General features: G+C 45.5%; 2 protein-coding genes and 1 pseudogene across 2 annotated transcripts in view; 2 read left to right on the top strand and 1 right to left on the bottom strand.

Annotated features, from left to right (window-relative positions):
- Positions 1–615, top strand: part of ugcg (UDP-glucose ceramide glucosyltransferase) — a 9,978-nt gene extending 9,363 nt beyond the window's left edge. The window contains exon 10 of the mRNA XM_041959595.1: positions 1–615. This exon is cut by the window's left edge and continues 1,105 nt beyond it. The gene's annotated coding sequence lies outside the window, so the exon portion shown is untranslated.
- Positions 616–4,763: 4,148 nt separating this feature from the next.
- LOC121622686 lies at positions 4,764–13,208 on the bottom strand (annotated as a pseudogene).
- hsdl2 (hydroxysteroid dehydrogenase like 2) lies at positions 12,739–19,748 on the top strand. Its single transcript, XM_041959594.1, has 11 exons — positions 12,739–14,693; positions 16,408–16,571; positions 17,066–17,164; positions 17,380–17,494; positions 17,752–17,855; positions 17,932–18,030; positions 18,119–18,313; positions 18,417–18,488; positions 18,769–18,915; positions 18,998–19,126; positions 19,283–19,748. Exons 1-11 carry the CDS (start codon positions 14,677–14,679, stop codon positions 19,396–19,398), a joined length of 1,257 nt encoding a protein of 418 aa, XP_041815528.1. The 5' UTR covers positions 12,739–14,676; the 3' UTR covers positions 19,399–19,748.
- The last annotated feature ends 620 nt before the right edge of the window (positions 19,749–20,368 follow it).

Below are 20,368 nucleotides of genomic sequence, written 5' to 3'. Positions count from 1 at the left end.
TAAAGGAGCACTGAGACCCGTGACTCAGATCGATTCAAAAACATCCTGACGCATTTTATTTGTGAAAACTGAAAATGATCACAATGTGCCATTGAAACGAGAGAATTTTCATTGATAAGTGAATCAATTTAGTTTTCCATTTCTATTATTTATTATTTCCCCCCTCAGACGACTAAAAGAGTTTCTCCCAGTTTAGCGCTGAATAATTTCCAGTATTTGTGGCGTTAAGCGGTCGCAACATTTCATGTGATTCACAGATTGAACACAGGACCAAATTAAAAAAAAAAAAACTTTTTGTTTTGCAAAGTCTTTACACTGTGTGTGTGTGTGTGTGTGTGTGTGTGCGCGCGTGCGTGTGTGCGTGCGAGAGAGATTTTCTGTTTTTTTTAGCTGTGCTGCTTTACTGTTAGCCCTTAGCTGTTAGCGTAGCCACAGGGGGTTTGGTTGATGACATCAGCTTCAAGTCGGACGAACCCCGTCGCCATTGTCCAATAGGATTAGCAGGATTCTTATTTTATTGTTTGTTTTTTTTAATTAATCTGCTGTAGTCTGCAAAACCGACCAATCACAGTTGAGGATTGTGTCAACACAGGAACAATAAAGTTTTATCCTTTGAAAGCTAAATTTTATTGTGTTGTTTGTTCAAAGTGTCCCCCAGTCTGATTGGCTGGGAGGACGGACAGTGGGCTGAGCCTTCAGAAACCAAGGACAGCCATTGGTTGTCAGATGATCTATTTATTCAGTGATTCATGCTACAACTTCCTGTCACACTTTCAGAATAAATAAAAATTCAACAAATTTGTTTCTGAATCAAGCACAGATAAAAGCGCCCCCCCCCCCCCCCCCCCCCCCCCATTCATGCACTAATTCAATATTAAAAATATTTCATATGATAATAATTAGACCACTAATAGTCCCACAATGCACCACAAGTACTTTACATTCATTAGCATAAAAAAAACAGGATACATTCGGGTACAAACAAAATTCAAAGTAAATGTGGGGATAAATTAAAAAAATCAACAGCTCGATGTTTCTAAAGTGTCTGAATGAGTCCTGAAGGGAAACCAGATTCAATCCTCTCAAATACTCCGAGACAGTTTTATGTTTTCATGTCTTCGTGTTGCAACATCACCACATCACATGTAAACACAAGATTTGCAACGTGTAACGTTACATAAACGATCGTATGTCACGTGTAACAATTCACACATAGTGTAACAAGTTTGTAGCCAAAGACAAGAAATCAAAGTACACGTTCAACACTCGTAAAAGTATGAGCCGACAAACGACGCAGTAAAAGTAACATCGTGTTGTAACATGTTATATACACGTTCAAAAGATACAAGTATGTTATACTGTATGTTACAATACTACAATTTACAAGTATATTTAACATGTATGTTAATATTTACATGTATGTAGAACACAAGTTACACAGAAGTAGTAACTTATAAATTCATATACAAGCCTGATGTACTTGTATCTACATACTTGTAACGTGAAGTTATGCTTATTATTACATATTCTACAGATAGTAACGTGTTTAACACGTAAACTGTCGGTTGATTAGTCACCTTAGTAACACTGAACACCTGGTTCCTCGTGTTATGCTTTGTTGCAGAACCTTCACCTGGAACACGTCAAAACATTTCAGTGTGTTTTGTTGCAGCCAATCAGCAGCAACAAAGACATTTCTCGGGTTTGAGTAGACGGCGACATGTGCGTTAAACGTTCTTTGATGGCGCCCATTGCTCCGGGTTGATTGATTGATTGATCGCCACGCTGTGCTCCGATGGAGCGGGTGAGGCTACGGGGGAAGTTGGAAATGTTTGCTCACATGTGCAGCCCTGAACAGGATGTGATGTCACAGTTCTGATGTGGGTAAAAAAAAAAGATTCTGAGAAAAAAAAGTTTGTTTGAAAATATCTTGTTAAACGTTACCTGAAGCGTGAAGACATGAAAACATAAAAATCGACATCGTGAAAGGACGAAGTGGCGTTCGTGTCAGTAGTGTCGAAACAAGAGCAACGTGTAAGAAGTAAAAAAAACTGTTTCCAAAGCCACGTAAACAGGAAGTGATGTCAGAACGGAAGAAAGAGTTGGTCCAATTAAAAGGCACGCAAACTTTGGCTTGGTTTGACCCCCCCTTCTCTCGCACAGCTTCATAAGCTCGCAGAGCGCGACTTGCTTCCGCACATTCGCGTTTCCTGTAGAAACTTAGCGCAGATATCAATTCCCGCTAACAGTTGCTACTTCGTTAGTTCACAGCTAAGGTTAGCGGTCCTATTAGCTAGCTTCACAGCGGACCAGGACCAAACAGCCTCAAAGAGCGATGTTTGACGACAGGGGAACGCAGCGTGCTAACAGAACTGCTATCTTCACGGCTAGCTGTGCTAACGACCTCACTGCGGCTGCAGTTAGCAGCGGTTAGCGGGTTCGTTTAGCAACAAGCAAAGCTACCCGTCCATCAGGAAACTCCAGAAATGACTGCGTTGGGGCCGAGCAGCTGGAGGACGTCAGCGGGAAACGAGACGTTTTCAGCCTCGGCCAGCTACAAACCGACTGTTTATTAATTGTTGGGCCTGATACGGGCGTACAGGTGACTCACAGCTCGAATCATCGGTGATAAACACACTAATAACCCTGAACTCCAGCGGAAAGCAGCTCCGGGTAGAGCGCTGACTTACAAATTTAAAATTACTCACGAAAAACAAGAAAACGAAAAGATTCAAATTCAATTCCAAGTTATTAAAACCATTTTAGGAGCTATTTACCGGAGTAATAAAACAAAACCCGAGGAGCAAAGCTTAGCCGCCGCGAAGCCGTAAATCTCTGCCAACATTTAACCAAATCAGCTGCAGTGGGAAGGTCAGAGGTCAGAAGGCAAACTGGGAATCGGCAGCTTCCTGTTTTTTCTGGCTTGTTTCCTGAAAGTAATCAACACCAAACTAAAAATTCAATAAAAACACTAAAATGTTTTTTTACTGGTGGAGAAAAAAAAATAAAAACAAACCGGATTTGAATTAAATATGTTTGTAATAGAAAAAAGAAGGTGGGACATCAACCAATCAAAGCTCAGCTTTTAACACACACATACACATGTGTATACATATAATACATAAATGCATACATGTACACACACAGAGTATAAATACACACACACAGGTATGATAAAGCACGACCTAATTCATGTTGTACAGTATAAATACATTCATGACTTAAAAAACCCTCCCAGAAAATATATAATACCAATACGACATAAAACGAAAACCCCCGCCACCGAAACTCCCCCCGCACAAACAGAAAAACTCAAAATCCATCAGAATAATCCAGAAAATAAGGCACAGAAGAAGGTTGAGACGGCAGACACCTAAAATTCTACCGCGGTAATGAGATTAATTAGAATATTAATATCAGCCAATCAGACGGTAGCGTGGAGTGCCGATGGGAAAGGCACGTTGAAGATTCAAAAAGTTTGTGAAAATCAGAGAAAATTCATACGAAAACTAAAACTGTATTAAATTTCACAGATTTTTTACTGAAGTTCATGAAAAGGCAGTTTAGAATTTAAAATATTAACAAAAAAAACAAAACAAATATTTCATTTTGTTTTACTTTTGTGAAAAATTACCAAAATAAATAACTTCAGACCGAACTTTGATTCATGCTGAGAAACTTTAACTAGAAAAGAAATTAAGAAAAAGTAAATTTCCATCATTTGGGGCTTTTGAAAAAAAGCAGCTTTTATTCTGAAAATTCTCTTTTTAACCTTAAAAATCACGTTAATTTAACATTGACACATAAAAAGTTGAACTCACATTCGCTTCTCGCTGGACTCCACAGTCCACGATGCATTGCTACTGGGCACTCAGTCTGCTCAGGAATGTGCTCTGTAACCACGGCGACGCCCCCACGTTGTGTCATCGTCCGTCACTGTGACGTCGGAGTGTTTGTAGGCACACAAAGCTTGGTGATGCTGGGGCTCTCCCATTGGTCGGTTTGTTCTAGCCACGGGCCAATCAGAAGCCCTGAAGTCTGGTTGGCTAGTCGGTCCCAAAGGTCAAAGGTCTGAAGGAGAGGTCGGAGGGAAAAACAGTCAAATGGTCCAGCAGAGGGTCAAAGGTCGGGAGTTGGAGACTCGGAGGAGGCTCGCAGGTCCAATGGTGGACTTGGAGAAGGAGACTCGGAGGTCAGATGGTGGACTTGGAGAAGGAGACTCGGAGGTCAGATGGTGGACTTGGAGAAGGAGACTCGAGGTCAGATGGTGGACTCTTAGAAGGAGACTCAGAGATCAGATGGTGGACTTGGAGAAGGAGACTCGGAGGTCAGATGGTGGACTTGGAGAAGGTGACTCGGAGGTCAGATGGTGGACTTGGAGAAGGAGACTCGGAGGTCAGATGGTGGACTTGGAGAAGGAGACTCGAGGTCAGATGGTGGACTCTTAGAAGGAGACTCAGAGATCAGATGGTGGACTTGGAGAAGGAGACTCGGAGGTCAGATGGTGGACTTGGAGAAGGAGACTCGGAGGTCAGATGGTGGACTTGGAGAAGGAGACTCAAGGTCAGATGGTGGACTTGGAGAAGGAGACTCGAGATCAGATGGTGGACTTGGAGAAGGAGACTCGGAGGTCAGATGGTGGACTTGGAGAAGGAGACTCAAGATCAGATGGTGGACTTGGAGAAGGAGACTCGGAGGTCAGATGGTGGACTTGGAGAAGGAGACTCAAGATCAGATGGTGGACTTGGAGAAGGAGACTCGGAGGTCAGATGGTGGACTTGGAGAAGGAGACTCGGAGGTCAGATGGTGGACTTGGAGAAGGAGACTCGAGATCAGATGGTGGACTTGGAGAAGGAGACTCAGAGATCAGATGGTGGACTTGGAGAAGGAGACTCGGAGGTGCTGGTTGTGGTCCAGCTGGTGGTCGTGCAGAGCAATCAGAGCCTCGATGGCTTCCTCCACCGACGCCAGCTGCATGAGCGCCATCTTCCTGTCCTTCCTGTGACAGCAGAGGAAGTGACATCATGAGCACAGGGAGGGAGGAAGAAGGAGGAAGAAGGAGGAAATGGGAGGCGGCATGTTGTGTTCGGCCTGTCATCGTCGAGCTTTGACCACTGAATATTCTGAACCCGACACACACGCGGAGCTGCCGCCGGCGCATGGCGCCGTTTAAATCGGCTCAGCAGGTGAACAACAGGTAACAGGTAATGTGTGTGTGTGTGTGTGTGTGCGTTTTACTCACTGGAAAAACTTGAAGGCTTTAACTGTAAATCCACCGGAGGAGAACAAGTCCTTCAGCTCGTCCTCGCTGACCGAGGAGCTGCGAGACAAGAAGGAAGACAAATTCAGTACGACAACAGAAAATGTGGCGAGTTAGAGGACTGAACGAATCTGGACGGCAGGGATCTTACGGGATGTTGGACAGGTGCAGCGTAGCCGACGGAGGGAAGATGTTGTTAAAATTTTTGGATCCGGGTTTTTTGAAGCGGTGGAGGGCAGAGCCTGAGAAGTCTCGAGTCAGCGCCTGCTCTTCCTGCCCCGCCCCCCCGCGAGGCAGCTGCACCACCGGGTGTTTGGACAGCATCACCCGAATCACGCTACCATGGAGACGCTGGCCGTTCAGGTGACTCATCGCTGTCAGAAAAAAAAAAATGTTGCAAAAAATTAGTAAAATTAAACTTTTCTCACACGCGCACACGCACGCACGCACGCACACACACACACACCTTCCTGATTTGCTCTATTGATCGATGGTTTTCTGCACTGTTTCAGATCTTTACTCTAAATTAAACAGGAGACAAAAACAACCTGCAGAAACAGAAACACAGTTTTCAAAATGATCATTTAATTGAAAAGTTATCTGACGCCTTCTGGTCCTGAGTGAAGACATTACTGCCTCCTCTGTAACTCACTCAACCAATGAACCGCGAGCGGGGGGTCCGCTGCCAGCAAAGGAAACTCCACAAGAGAGTTATTGGTTCCGTTATCGGGAGCGTTCTGTTATTGGTTCCGTTATCGAGAGCGTTCCATTATTGATTCTGTTATTGGTTCTGTGATCGGGAGCATTCCATTATTGGGAGCGTTCCATTATCGGGAGCGTTCCGTTATTGGGAGTGTTCCGTTATCGGGAGCGTTCAGTTATTGGTTCCGTTATCTGGAGCGTTCCGTTATTGGTTCTGTGATCGGGAGCGTTCCATTATCGGGAGCGTTCCGTTATTGGTTCTGTTATCTGGAGCGTTCCGTTATTGGTTCTGTGATCGGGAGCGTTCCGTTATTGGTTCTGTGATCGGGAGCGTTCCGTTATCGGGAGCGTTCTGTTATTGGTTCTGTTATCGGGAGCGTTCTGTTTTTGGTTCTGTGATCGGGAGCGTTCCGTTATTGGTTCTATGATTGGGAGCGTTCCATTATCGGGAGCGTTCCGTTATTGGTTCTGTGATTGGGAGCGTTCCGTTATCGGGAGTTTTGCGTTATCGTGAGCGTTCTGCTATTGGTTCTGTGATCGGGAGCGTTCCGTTATCGGGAGCGTTCCGTTATTGGTTCTGTGATTGGGAGCGTTCCGTTATCGGGAGTGTTGCGTTATCGTGAGCGTTCTGTTATTGGTTCTGTGATCGGGAGCGTTTTGTTATCGGGAGCGTTCTGTTATTGGTTCCATTATCCGGAGCGTTCCGTTATCGGGAGCGTTCCCTTGGAGTTGCTGCTGCTGAAGGTGGAACAGTCAGTTTTTAGGTTGGAGGTCGAGGACTCTTTCACGCGGCTGAGAAACGGAGGTGTTGAATTCCTGCTTTCCTTCAATGATCATTTAGAAACTGAGTTCTGAGGTTCTCGTTGTCTTACGCTCTGGTTTGAAGTTCTGTTTCTGTTTATCTGCTGCTAACTGTTTATTCAGTGATTTTCTCACTCATCAGTTTTGTCTGTTCTATCAAACGTTAGAGGAAGAAAAGTCAAACCGAGTTGAGCCTGCGTGGCGTCGCTCATCTGAACGAGAGCGTTTTCCTTCTTGTTGAAGAGGATTTTCACTCTCTGAACGTCCCCATAAACACCTGAAAATACACGAAAACACACAATAAACGACTTGAAGTCCATCCAGAACACGACGAAGAGCTTAAATAAGATTCTGTTCAGCTGGTGGATTAATGATCAATATTTAACGTTTCTCACCAAACAGGATGAAGAGGCAGTGAGGTGAGACGCTCTGCAGAGACAAACAGTGTTAATAAAGTTAGTTGAGAGTGCTGTGCTCTGATTGGTCAGCTGCTGCACGGCTGTGTGTGCGTGAGCTCTGACCTCTGGGTTCAGGTTGGACACGAGCAGCACAGAGTGGACAGCGGGGGGCGCCACCTGCAGGGAGACACGAGGAGGGGACACCAACGAGCTGGGGACGGTCGCCATCGGCAGACCTGAGGACAAAAACTTTATTTAAAACAGACGCAGACCGGGCGCATATAAAACGTTAGAGGCTTGTTGAATACAGAGAAATGCCGACGACTTGGGTGGGACGCTGTCAGGAAATGTTCAGGGACACACTGCAGGTGTGAACGGGCTTCTGGCGGCGGCTCTCTCACCTGTGTGTTGGTGGAAGGTGGGCGGGAAAGCTGCTGCTCCATATGGAGGGAGAGCGACACCTGTAACACACACACACACACGCTGAGTACACTGGGTGGATCTACCTGCAACAGGTAAATCTGATTTCTCTGAGAGGACTCGGAAACATCGAACTCGACTGATTTATGAATCAGATTGAACCGAAACTTCAGAAGTGTCTCAGCTGGTAAGACTTCAGTGATTGTTTAAATCTGTTGCTAGGAAACATCTGTGTGTGTGTGTGAACTGTGTGTGAGTGTGTAAACTGTGTGTGTGAGTGTGTGTGTGTGTGTGAGTGTGTGAACTGTGTGTGTGAGTGTGTAAACTGTGTGTGTGTGAACTGTGTGTGTGAGTGTGTGAACTGTGTGTGTGAGTGTGAACTGTGTGTGTGAGTGTGTGAACTGTGTGTGTGAGTGTGTGAACTGTGTGTGTGTGAACTGTGTGTGTGAGTGTGTGAACTGTGTGTGTGAGTGTGAACTGTGTGTGTGAGTGTGTAAACTGTGTGTTTGTGTGTAAACTGTGTGTGTGTGTGTGAGTGTGTGAACTGTGTGTGTGAGTGTGTAAACTGTGTGTGTGTGAACTGTGTGTGTGAGTGTGTGAACTGTGTGTGTGAACTGTGTGTGAGTGTGTGAACTGTGTGTGTGTGTGTGTGAACTGTGTGTGTGTGTGTGAACTGTGTGTGTGTGAACTGTGTGTGTGAGTGTGTGAACTGTGTGTGTGAGTGTGAACTGTGTGTGTGAGTGTGTAAACTGTGTGTGTGTGTGTGAACTGTGTGTGAACTGTGTGAGTGTGTGAACTGTGTGTGTTTGTGTAAACTGTGTGTGTTTGTGTAAACTGTGTGTGTGTGTGAACTGTGTGTGTGTGTGTGAACTGTGTGTGTGAACTGTGTGTGTTTGTGTGAACTGTGTGTGTGTGTGAACTGTGTGTGTGTGTGAACTGTGTGTGTGTGTGTGTGTAAACTGTGTGTTTGTGTAAACTGTGTGTGTGTGTGAACTGTGTGTGTGAACTGTGTGTGTTTGTGTGAACTGTGTGTGTGTGTGAACTGTGTGTGTGTGTGAACTGTGTGTGTGTGTGTGTGTGAATTGTGTTTTTGTGAACTGTGTGTGTGTGTGAACTGTGTGTGTGTGAACTGTGTGTGTGTGTGTGTGTGTGTGTGAACTGTGTGTGTGTGTGAACTGTGTGTGTGTGAACACTGGTGGGTTTTTTCTGAGCTCCACAGTCTCATTAGTGAAGTGTTCAGTATATGTAGTTAGCATTAGCATTAGCATTAGCGTCTCACCAAACGCAGCAGCAGGGTCCAGCTCTCCTGTCGGGAGGTCAGTTCTGGTGAAGTCTCGGCTCTTGTCGTTGTTGTACTTCACATTGAGCGCGCTCAGTTTGGAGAAATCAATCCTCAGTGTGCAGCAGCCGTTGTAGATGTTCTGACCATCCAGAGACTGAAAGACAGGAGGACGGACAGCTGCCACGTGATTGGACCAGAGCTTCGACAGCTGTTTATGTGTGGCATTTATACTTTTAAATGTGTGTGTTTGTGTGTGTGTGTGTGCGTGTGACTCACAGCCTTGGCGTGCTGAGCGTGCACGGCGTCGCTGAACTGCAGCAGAGCCTGAAACTGATTGTTTCTGGTGAACGTGATGATCTTCAACACGGAGCCAAACTTACTGAAGATCTGCAAAAAAAACAACAAAACTTTAACAAGAGAAAACAAAACAAAGTGACGATGAAAGAAGAGGAAGCTACATTATCCTGTAACAAGCGTCAGACTTTACTCTCTGCTACATGTGGTTTATTTTCACAGGCTAACAAGCTAACAGGCTAACAAGCTAACAAGCTACAACAACAACAATGCCAAAGATGATGATGGAACCGATGATAAGTAACCTGCTGAAGGACCTCCAGCGTCACCGGGTAGAATAAATTCTCCACGATGATTCTCAGGACGGGACTCTGGCCGGGAGCTAAAGCCCGAGCCTCTCCTCCTGACGCCATGTTCCCAGAATGCACTGCTGCCGCGCTGATGGCCTGCAGCGCCGCTCTCTGTCAGCAAACACAAAAAATCAAAGAATCAAAGTTTACACAAACGATACAATATTAACTGTCAATTATAGTTAAATTAAATTAAATTGTATTTTAAACTTAAAATCGAGCTAACGTTAGCATGGTCAACGTTTCATATAAAAAAAGTTTTGAAGTGGGTGGGAGAGAGCCGCAGCTCCTCACCTGATTGGTCACATTGTCGGTCTTCAGCTCGCGGTGGGTGGAGTACTGAATGAAGACTGGCTGGTTCCTAATGGTGGGCGGGGCCGAGGTGTAGTAGTTCATCATGGTAACAGCTGCTTCCTCCGACGCCATTTCTAAAAACCCCTTCAAATAAATTCAATTAATGGAAATAACGTAAAACATAATGTAAGAAAGATAAGGCATCTGCTGTCTTTAATTAGTAAATAATAATATGATAAGAGGAGACGATGCATTGGCTGTCATTCATTGACAAATATGTTTCAAATATTTTTATTGACGATATTAAAAACAGGTATATAATCATTATTAATCGGCAAATACATTTGAACAATAACACGCAGGTTGGCAGTTACCTGGTTTTTGGCCTTCAGCGTTATCAGCTTGCTAACTCTGCCGAAAGGAAGCGCCAGAGTGAGCACTTCCTGTTCAGAGATGTCGGCGGGAAGCTGACGCAGGTGAAGGACCCGAGACGGGACGCACTGAGCACGCTCAGAAACACACAGCCTATCAGTGCCATCCACTGCGGACAGACACAAAGACAAAAACAAACCATCTGAGCACAGCAGAGAGGGGATGTAACTAAGTACATTTACTCAAGTACTGCACAAATACAAGTACTTTACTGGAGTATTTCCATTTTATGTATCTTTATACTTCTACTCTATTACATTTGTCTGACAGCTATAGTTACTGTTCAGATTCCTCCCTGTCCAGTGAAAAGACTATCTTCAATGGGAAAGCGTCCAATCAGCATTCATTCCCAAGTCAAATGACCCTGAGAGCCAAAACGCGCTCTAAAGTGCCCCCTGGGAGCCAAAACGCGCTCTAAAGTGCCCCCTGGGAGCCAAAACGCGCTCTAAAGTGCCCCCTAGGAGCCAAAACGCGCTCTAAAGTGCCCCCTGGGAGCCAAAACGCGCTCTAAAGTGCCCCCTGGGAGCCAAAACTCGCTCTAAAGTGCCCCCTGGGAGCCAAAACGCGCTCTAAAGTGCCCCCTGGGAGCCAAAACGCGTGCTAAAGTGCCCTCTTGGACACCAAAACGCGTGCTTAAATGCCCCCTGGGCGCCAAAACGCGTGCTAAAGTGCCCCCTGGGAGCCAAAATGCGCCCTAAAGTGCCCTTTTGGATGCCAAAACGCGCGCTGAAGTGCCCCCTGGGAGCCAAAACGCGTGCTAAAGTGCCCCCTGGGAGCCAAAACACACGCTAAAGTGCCCCCTGGGAGCCAAAACACGAGCTAAAGTGCCCCCTGGGAGCCAAAACGCATGCTAAAGTGTCCCCTGGGAGCCAAAATGCGCGCTAAAGTGCCCTCTTGGATGCCAAAACGCATGCTAAAGTGCCCTCTTGGATGCCAAAACGCGTGCTAAAGTGCCCTCATCAGTGGCGAGGACACGCTATATGTGCCCTTTTTTTTCCTTTTCGCCCTTGCCCTTCAAAAAGTCTGTGCACGCCACTGAACCAGCATCACATGGTCACCGACCTCGACGCGACTTTCTACTGTTTCCTGTCAGACAAACTGGTCTCCTGGCAAAGAGAACGCTGGTTGACCCACATTTAAAAACCTGCACAGAGCTAACCCTGAGGAGGGGGTTTTCAGTGGAGGGAGGCTTACTGACCGTGACAGAGGGAGGCCGGGCTCACCTGTGGACAGGTTTGAGGTGCTCATGTTCGTACAGCGACTGAGGAAGGAAGTAAACGCTGATTCCTGCAGAAATAAAACATCAGTATTACTGGAATCAAGAATCATCACTTCTTAAACAGCTCGAGTATCAGCGCCTCAGGAAGCTTCTCCAAATCTTGTCCGATCTCACTCGCACCTAAAAGTCACTGAGCAGAACCAGTCCGACCAGCCGAGCAGGATTCAGGCTGCCGGGCCGGGGGATTGATCCGCCAACCTTCTGCAAACAGATCTGCTGCTGTAACCCAGCACTGCCCCCAACCCATTCAGTCCAATAAATAAATACACCTGCATCACATATTCAACAAAATAATCAATTATATTATCAAATCCAATAAAAAACCTTCATAAACTTCACCAAAGGCTGTTAAAATTGTTTCATATATAGATTTGATGTTTAGTTGATCAAAATTGTAAATTTATTTTCTCTCAGTGGATAAACTGAATGTTTATTTATTATTTATTATTATTATGATGACAGAAAAGTACTCGGCCAACAGCACCAGTAATCCTCCGGGGGTACCAGGTATCACCTCTTTGTCCTTAAACTAAGGGGTCGCTATGGAAACGTAATTACACACATCAAAAAACTAATTATACCCTTACTAACATCCAGAGGTAATAAGGAAACACGTTGGAACCATCAATAATCAATAATACTGAGCGTGACGTAGTTTTCTATAAAAACTGTTTGTATAAGAAGCTGCCCGGTTCATGACGTTTTTGGATATTTGCACATACTAATGATGACAAAGTGAAAATGGTGTTTCCAGTTTCTAACGAACGCACAGCTGATGGGACATAATCCAGACACAACGAGCTCGGTGTCACAGAGCGGCGAACATTCACCTCCGCCTACACTTCTTCTTATTTCGTTAATTATTTACAGTGAATTTCAATCAATAAAGTCTTATCTAATCTAAATTTTCTTGATTAACTGTTTGGTCCAAACTCCAAAATTTAGTTTATTGGTCTGATAATTGATTGATTATCAGAAGAGCTGCTGATTAATCTTCTTTAGTCTCAGGTCTAATCTCTGTTTTTGGACTGCTTTGGACTCTGGAAAGTAAAAATGTCCGTTCAGTGTTCAATGTTTAGTGTTTTTAGTCTTTTTTGAACATGTTCGGTTTGATTTTTAAGACTAGAACACGAGCGCGTTCAGAAAATGAAAGTAATCATGTCAACATGTTGTCTACAGTCTCTTCCGCGAACACACTTATCGCGCGATTTCAACCAATCAAACCCCGCCGATGAATCGTCACTCTTCGCTCGCGACACTTTCAACCATAACAAAGCAGAAAAAGCGAAACGCGGACGACAAGAAGCGCGCGATGAGCAGGAAAACGGGACGCGAGGGAGAGGGGACAATGCCCTGTGGCGGGAAAAGGGTTTAATAAACAAGTAAACAACAACAAACACGAGCGAGGACTGACGCCACAGGCTCGCGCTGGTGCGGTTCAGTCACCAAGGAAACGTGAGGGAGGGAGGACGGAGAGGAGGAAAAAACGGCGGCGGGAATGTCGGGAAAGGTTCGGGGTGGTTTCCCCGCGCTCACCCGTCCATGGTCCGCGAGGATGAAGAGGAGGAAGAAGAGAGAGGAGGAGTTGTTTTGGTCCGCGAGCGTACCGCACCGCAGTCAACACAGCGACCGCGGAGAACAACGAGCTCACTTCCCGTTTGGTGACGTCACGGGAGAACATGGCGGCTCGCGCGGACACGCCTCAGACCAGAGATACAGAAGGATCGATAGCGATCGATAACTCGGTTTGAACGGGGAGATAAGCATCGCAAACACTCCGAAGTGTCGGATGAAATCATTTTCTCCGCCAGTTTATTTTCCTGTTTGTCGTCGCATCTCGAGCTGCTCGAAAAAGGAACATTAAACAAGAAGACTCAAGTTTTTTCATCGAGTCACGTGTCCTTAAATAACTAAAACGTACCACAAACAGCTGAAATATTAAATATTTAATGTTTTTGTATCTACAGTAGCCTGCAGACACACGATGAAGCAGGTACTGCAGTGTACAAATACTTCAATACAAGCCTGAACTCAAACTCCTGTTCCAGTCAGTACAGTAGTACAGAGTACTGTACAGTACTGTTATCATTATGAAGAGATGGAAGCAGCGTTGCCATGGTGCAGCTGAACTATGTACAGTTGAGCTGTGTAACTTGTAAAAACTGATCTCATTTCATTAACTGGTTACATGTTTCATCTACAAAGTAACCAGTTACAAAGCTGGCAGCTAACATCATAAGAAATTAGATTACATCTTGCATACAATACCTTCGACCAAATAAGGAAACTGTACAAATATTTTTGTTAAAGAATTTAACTCCAGATCTGACAAACATATACAAAAACACAGATATCTGGGTCCATCACTCAGTATGGATAAGATACAGATACAGTGCACATCAAGATCAACTCCAGCCGCTCCATGGATGGCTGCATGGATGGATGGATGGATTTTTAGGCCACCACTGAAGACATTTCTGAGATGTGGTGTTCATGAGGACAGCATGGACGGACATAGAAGGAGGACGTGGAGAGAATTGTGTTGCTCTGTTGGCAGACGAGGAGAGCTTCAGGATGCCTGAGTGGAGCAAATGAATGAATGAACAGTAGTTAAATGGCAGTATAATATCAGAAAGAGCTCTGTGTGGGTGTCAGACTGAGGCTTCGTAGCTGAATAACAGATTTTTAACAGGTGGGAAGTTTAAGGTCAAGCTTGCATTGGATCAGCAGGTGATGGGGTCATGTGGATGAGGAAAGAAATGTTTCATAGAGAGACACACAAAGCCAAAGTACTGCAGAGTGAAGGCAATACACAGTAAATACACTGAAGGCAGGAGAGGATGACGAGGAGCAGGAAAAAAATCATCTGAGAGCCAAACAAACAGAAACAAAGGCAGGAAGTGTAACAAAATAAAACAGGAAGCACTGAATGAATCAATGAGTTTGTGCTTTAGGAAATATTCTGTAATAAAATATTCTGTCGTTACACACTCTTGTACAGTAGGTGGCGGTGTGCATCAGCAGCTGTTTGTTTTCAACCGAGAGAAAACGACGAAGAAGAAGAGGAAGAAGTGGGTGAAAGGTGAAGAAGACGACAAACTGACATTATTCAACGCAAAGTGAGAGCAGATCCGTCACATTTTTCCTTCAACTTGAATCTAACGATGCTGCAGAACACTGGGTGAGTGACACGTTAGCTTCACTGCTAGCTAGCCAAGACGTTTGTTCTTCCGTTCAAAAAGCTCGCTGAACGACCCTTTTAACTCGAGCCCTCTTTACAAAACCTGACAGCAGCTCCACAATGAGTTGATGTTTCAGGGCTTTCATCTGCTTTAGTTTAGGATTTTAGTGAAGCCGAACTGAGTAGTGAAGGTGTCTGCTTCAGAAACTGGACGTAGTTTGGTTCTGGTCCATCTGTCTTTTGACCTTTTACCCAGACAGTTTGGTGACAGTTGTTCTTGCAATCGTTGTACGTTTGTCAGAAATCTCTTCAAAATACTTCACTAGGAAACCAACTCCAGAGCAAATGAAGATTTTAACGAAATAAACTTGTTTATGTGTAGACAAGGCGTACAGAGGAGCCGGATTCAGTAAATTAACTGAGTGTCTGTCTCGGAGCCTTTCAGCGAGGCACTTTAAAAGTGTCATATTTTTCACAGGAGTTTGGTGTGTGCTCTGCTTCATTTGGCTGCTTTGCGGGCTAATAACTCTTCCTGCGTAGTAAAGTTGTTCATATTAGCTTGGCAGGAACATTTTGCACTGAAATAATTCAGTAATAGTTCAATTTGAAATAATTTAATATGACATTAATGTTTGTGTTTTGTTGATTACTCTTGTGTAAAGTGAAAAAAGTCGGCAACAATGCAATCTGACCGGAAACACTCCTTCAAATTAAGAGCGTCCGGTGCTTTCTTCAGAGTGTAGTATTTAAGGAAAACGGAATGTACCGATGTTCAGGTTATAGCATGTATGAGATAGAGGGATGTTTTACAGAAGTGCAACGAAAAACAGTGTGAATATGGACTGAGTGCTACATTAACTGATGCTGGAGTTGAACTCTGACAGCTGTTGGTATCCAGGGTCTGATCTGTGACCCCTTCCTGTGGAGGTCTATCCGTCTGAAGGGAAAAGTAAACATGGATGTTCTCAGAAAATCAACATTTGTGAATAAACAGAATATTAACAATAAAATTAACCAACAGATTTAAGCTGTGCTTATGTTGTTGAACATGTGAATAATGGAAATTAAAAAAAATAATGCTGTAAAAAAATTAGTTTACTTTGAAGGGAAAATTCAAATGAATCTTTCTCTCATCACGTCTGACTGTCTGTCTGTCCCTCGGTCGGTCTCTCTCTCGGTCTGTCTGTCCCTCGGTCTGTCTCTCGGTCTGTCTGTCCCTCTGTCTGTCTCTCTCAGTCTGTCTGTCTGTCTCTCAGTCTGTCTGTCTCCTGAACCCTGCTAACACACTGGATTAACTGGATGTTCTGTACTTTGGGACATTTGACCATGGCTGTAATTTCAGACCTGATTATGAAGCCTGTCAGAAAATGACTTCATCTTTTATCTTCGTGGTTCTTGTAATTTTGCCTTCCTTTAGTTCTAAAATCATAAACAAAATCACATCATGCAGCCAGTTTACATGCAGGAAGAAAGAGGACAGACGTACAGATTAATTACATTAGTAAGTAATGTAAGATATGTGGTTAGCCTAGCTTAGCACAGAGACTGGGAGTGGTGGGAAACTGCTAGCATGCCGGTGAAAGTGCATGGGTTCACTGTCAGCTTGCTAGTGTAGCCAGTCCAACAGTCTAGGTCGGAGTTACTGCCTTAATAACAGCTTGTGTGTTTTCTCTGCTCTATTAGCATGTTAGCTAACTCTTCCCCTGTGTTTTAGGAAGTTGGCCGGCTGCACGCTCTTCATCACTGGAGGGAGTCGAGGGATCGGTAAAGCCATCGCTCTGAAAGCTGCCAGAGATGGAGCCAACATCATCATCGCCGCCAAGACCGCTGTGCCCCACCCCAAACTGCCAGGAACCATCTACACTGCCGCTCAGGAGGGTGAGAAGCTAACAGGCTAACAGGCTAAATAAGGCTAATATTTCAAACACTGGAACCTTTCTTTCTGTTAATAAGTCCAGTCCAGTCCAGTTCAGTTCAGTTCAGTTCACTCCAGTCCCGTCCAGTCCCGTCCAGTCCAGTCCAGTCCAGTTCAGTTCAGTTCAGTTCACTCCAGTCCAGTCCAGTCCAGTCCAGTTCAGTTTAGTTCACTCCAGTCCAGTCCAGTCCAGTCCAGTCCAGTTCAGTTAACTCCAGTCCAGTTCAGTTCAGTTCACTCCAGTCCAGTCCAGTTCAGTTCAGTTTACTCCAGTCCAGTCCAGTCCAGTCCAGTTAGTCCAGTCAGTCCAGTCAGTCCAGTGGATCTTCTGTAAACACATAAATCTCAAAGAAAGACGCAGAAAGACTGAAATGTTTAGGTGCTTCTGAGCAGATTAGACGTTAACATTAGCATTAGCATCAGCCAGGTGTGGACTTACTGCTCGTCTGTGTTTCAGTGGAGGCGGCAGGCGGGAAAGCGTTGGCCTGCGTCGTCGACATTCGTGACGAGCAGCAGATCGAAGAAGCTGTTCAGAAAGCTGTCGACAAGTTCGGAGGTATGAAAAGAAGAGGGAAGATCACGATATTGGACAGTAAATCTAAATTGACAGTACTGAAGGCGTCTTTCAGGGTTTGGGGTGAAAGACCTGGTTCAGGCTTCATCCGGGGGGACACAGTCATGTCAGTGGGTGGGAAGCTGGTGAGGGATTTTGTCAGACTGACTTCCTGCCCCAGTGATGACATCATCAGAGTGCTTGTTTATGATTGGCAGGAATCGACATCCTAGTGAACAACGCAAGTGCGATCAATCTGACAGGAACCCTGGAGACGCCCATGAAGAAGGTGGACCTGATGCTGGGAATCAACCTGAGAGGAACATACCTGACGTACGAACCGCGCACACGCACGTTAGCACGCACGCACTCTTTACTGCACACGCACGCACACACTGCTCACGGTTTTGATTCTAGCTCACCGAGCTGCTTCCTCGGTGGCATTAACGAGCGGCTAAACAAGCTGCTCCTAACGAGCTGCTGTTCATTAACAAGCTGCAGGTAGTAAACAGCCGCTAACAGGCTGCAGTTAATTATCTTCGGTAACGACTTTTGGTTAATTAGTTTTAACGAGTGTCTGTATGTGTCAGGTCGAAGCTGGTCATCCCACACCTGCTGAAGAGTCGCAGTCCTCACATCCTGAACCTGTCGCCTCCACTCAACCTCAACCCCATCTGGTTCAAGAACCACACAGGTGACCATAGCAACTGAGCAGCCGGCGTCCCATCATGCACCTGTGCAGTCGTAACACGTGGTTTTGCTTTCTTCAGCGTATACAATGGCGAAGTACGGCATGTCCATGTGCGTCCTGGGAATGGCCGAAGAGTTCAGAGGCCGAATCGCTGTCAACGCCCTCTGGCCCAGAACCGGTCAGTGGCTAAATGCTAGCTTGCTAGCATCGTGCACTCTCCATGATGCTAACCCTCCTCTGATTCTGATCGTGTTTCGTTGCCATAGCGATCCAGACAGCGGCGATGGACATGTTAGGTGGAGAGGGCATCGGGAAACAGTGTCGTAAAGCTGACATCATGGCGGACGCCGCCTACGCCATCCTGTCCCGACCGAAGGACTACACAGGTCACTTCCTGGTGGATGAGGACATCCTGAAAGCAGAGGGAATCCAAGACTTTGATCAGTACGCCATCCAACCAGGTGAGAGCATGAGCTAACTGAGCTAACACTAGCCTAGCATGGATGAATATAGTCTACACACACTTTCTTGTGATGCTTATGGTGGTCTCTGACTGGTTGACAGGTCACCCCCTGCTGCCAGACTTCTTCTTGGACGACGCACCAGAGACACTGGTCAAAAAGATGGAGGAACATGGTAAATACTACAGATACTACAAATACTGTAAATACTACAGATACTACAAATACTGTAAATGCTACTGCCAGTGCTCATACAGCTACAGCAGCTAATACTGCAAATACTGTTGAATCTTTGTACACTGACTACAAATACTGTGAGTACTGCAGGTGATACTGCACAAATACTACTCTCACTACTGCTTTTATACTGCTTTATGTTGGTAAGTCACTCTAACGCCCCCTTGTGTCATATGAGGGTCCACTGAAATTACCTGTTTTTGTCTCCATGTTGCCAGGGGCAACCCCAGCCTTTAAACCATCATCATCATCATCATCATCATCATCCAGTGGACCAATAGAAAACACGTTTGATGCCATCAGAGGGGTCATCAACGAAGACGTCGTCAAGTCGACACAGGGCATTTATCAGTTCGACCTATCAGGTAACAGCAGAAGAGGATTATGCCCATGTAAGGAGATCCTGTGGGCGTGTCATTAATGCGACTGTGCTTGTGTCCATATAAGGAGAACATGAGGGGGTCTGGTTTCTGGACTTGAAGAACAACGCTGGCAGCGCGGGGCAGGGCCAGCCGACGACGGCGGCCGACGTCGTCATGACGATGGATTCCAGTGACTTCAGCAAGATGTTTGCAGGTGAGTCGTCGCCACGGTAACGCCGAGAACAGCTTGCTCCAGGGCCTGGAACGCAGACCAGGAAGAGCTGAAGGAGCTCGCTGCGACAATGCTCTAGCCATAGCAATGAATCAGAATCAGTTTTGCTTCCATGGTAACAGCTGGTCTCCGTTTCAGGGAAGCTGAAGCCGACGCTGGCCTTCATGTCGGGGAAGCTGCGGATCAAAGGCGACATGACGCTCGCCATCAAACTGGAGAAACTGATGAGCCGCATGAACAAGGCCAAACTGTGAGACTGTAGCCCCGCCCCTTCATCCTCTCAGGCCACACCCACATCCTGACTGTCACTGTACATGTTGCCTTAATGATAATAATGATAATGATAATAATGATGATAATGATAAGGATAATAATAATAATGATAATAATAATATGATATTGATAATAATGATAATGATAATAATGATAATGATAATAATGATAATAATGGTGATTAAACAGGACAATAACACGTTAATAAACTCTACCTTGATAATAAACTGAGTGATGTCACTAAGCGAGTGTAAAAACTGCCTTGAACCAATAAAGAAGAAGAAGCTGAAAAAAAGACACTGAGACATGATTTGATTATTGACAATATTCCAATAAATTTCTAAACTCCGTCACATCGGATTTTGTCCTGAATTTACTGGATTTCATGGTTCCTGGGTTCAGATCTCCAGCAGGTACCGGTTCTAACATGTGACCACATTCAACACCATGTCCAGCAGCGGTTTACACAGGAAGTGCAGACAACCCTGAGTGGACTACAGACAGCCGTCCACCTCCCGTCAGTGAAGCGTCTCCATCAGTCACAGACAGCCGTCCACCTCCCAGAAGTTCAGTACAAACAGCAGCTGCAGGTTAGTGACGTGTCTCCATCAGGGACGTGTCTCCATCAGTAAAGTCCCTCCGTCAGAGACGTGTCTCCATCAGGGACGTGTCTCCATCAGTAAAGTCCCTCCGTCAGAGACGTGTCTCCATCAGTGACGTGTCTCCATCAGTAAAGTCCCTCCGTCAGAGACGTGTCTCCATCGGTGATGTGTCTCCATGGGTGAAGCGTCTCTGTCAGTGGAGTCCCTCCACCAGTGAAGCGTCTCCACCAGTGAAGCGTCTCCACCAGTGACGTGTCTCCATCAGGGACGTGTCTCCGTCAGTGAAGCGTCTCCGTCAGTGAAGCGTCTCCGTCAGGGACGTGTCTCCATCAGTGACGTGTCTCCATCA

The sequence above is a fragment of the Chelmon rostratus genome, chromosome 19 (genome assembly GCF_017976325.1).
Source record: "Chelmon rostratus isolate fCheRos1 chromosome 19, fCheRos1.pri, whole genome shotgun sequence".
NCBI classification, from domain to species: domain Eukaryota; kingdom Metazoa; phylum Chordata; class Actinopteri; order Chaetodontiformes; family Chaetodontidae; genus Chelmon; species Chelmon rostratus.
Note: the sequence above shows the minus strand (reverse complement) of the source record. Positions and strands in the feature narration are given on the sequence as shown.

Coding starts and splice junctions, on each gene's coding strand:
- hsdl2 (XM_041959594.1), top strand. Junction 18,314..18,416: donor TCAGTACGCCATCCAACCAG/GTGAGAGCATGA, acceptor ACTGGTTGACAG/GTCACCCCCTGCTGCCAGAC. Junction 19,127..19,282: donor CTTCAGCAAGATGTTTGCAG/GTGAGTCGTCGC, acceptor TCTCCGTTTCAG/GGAAGCTGAAGCCGACGCTG.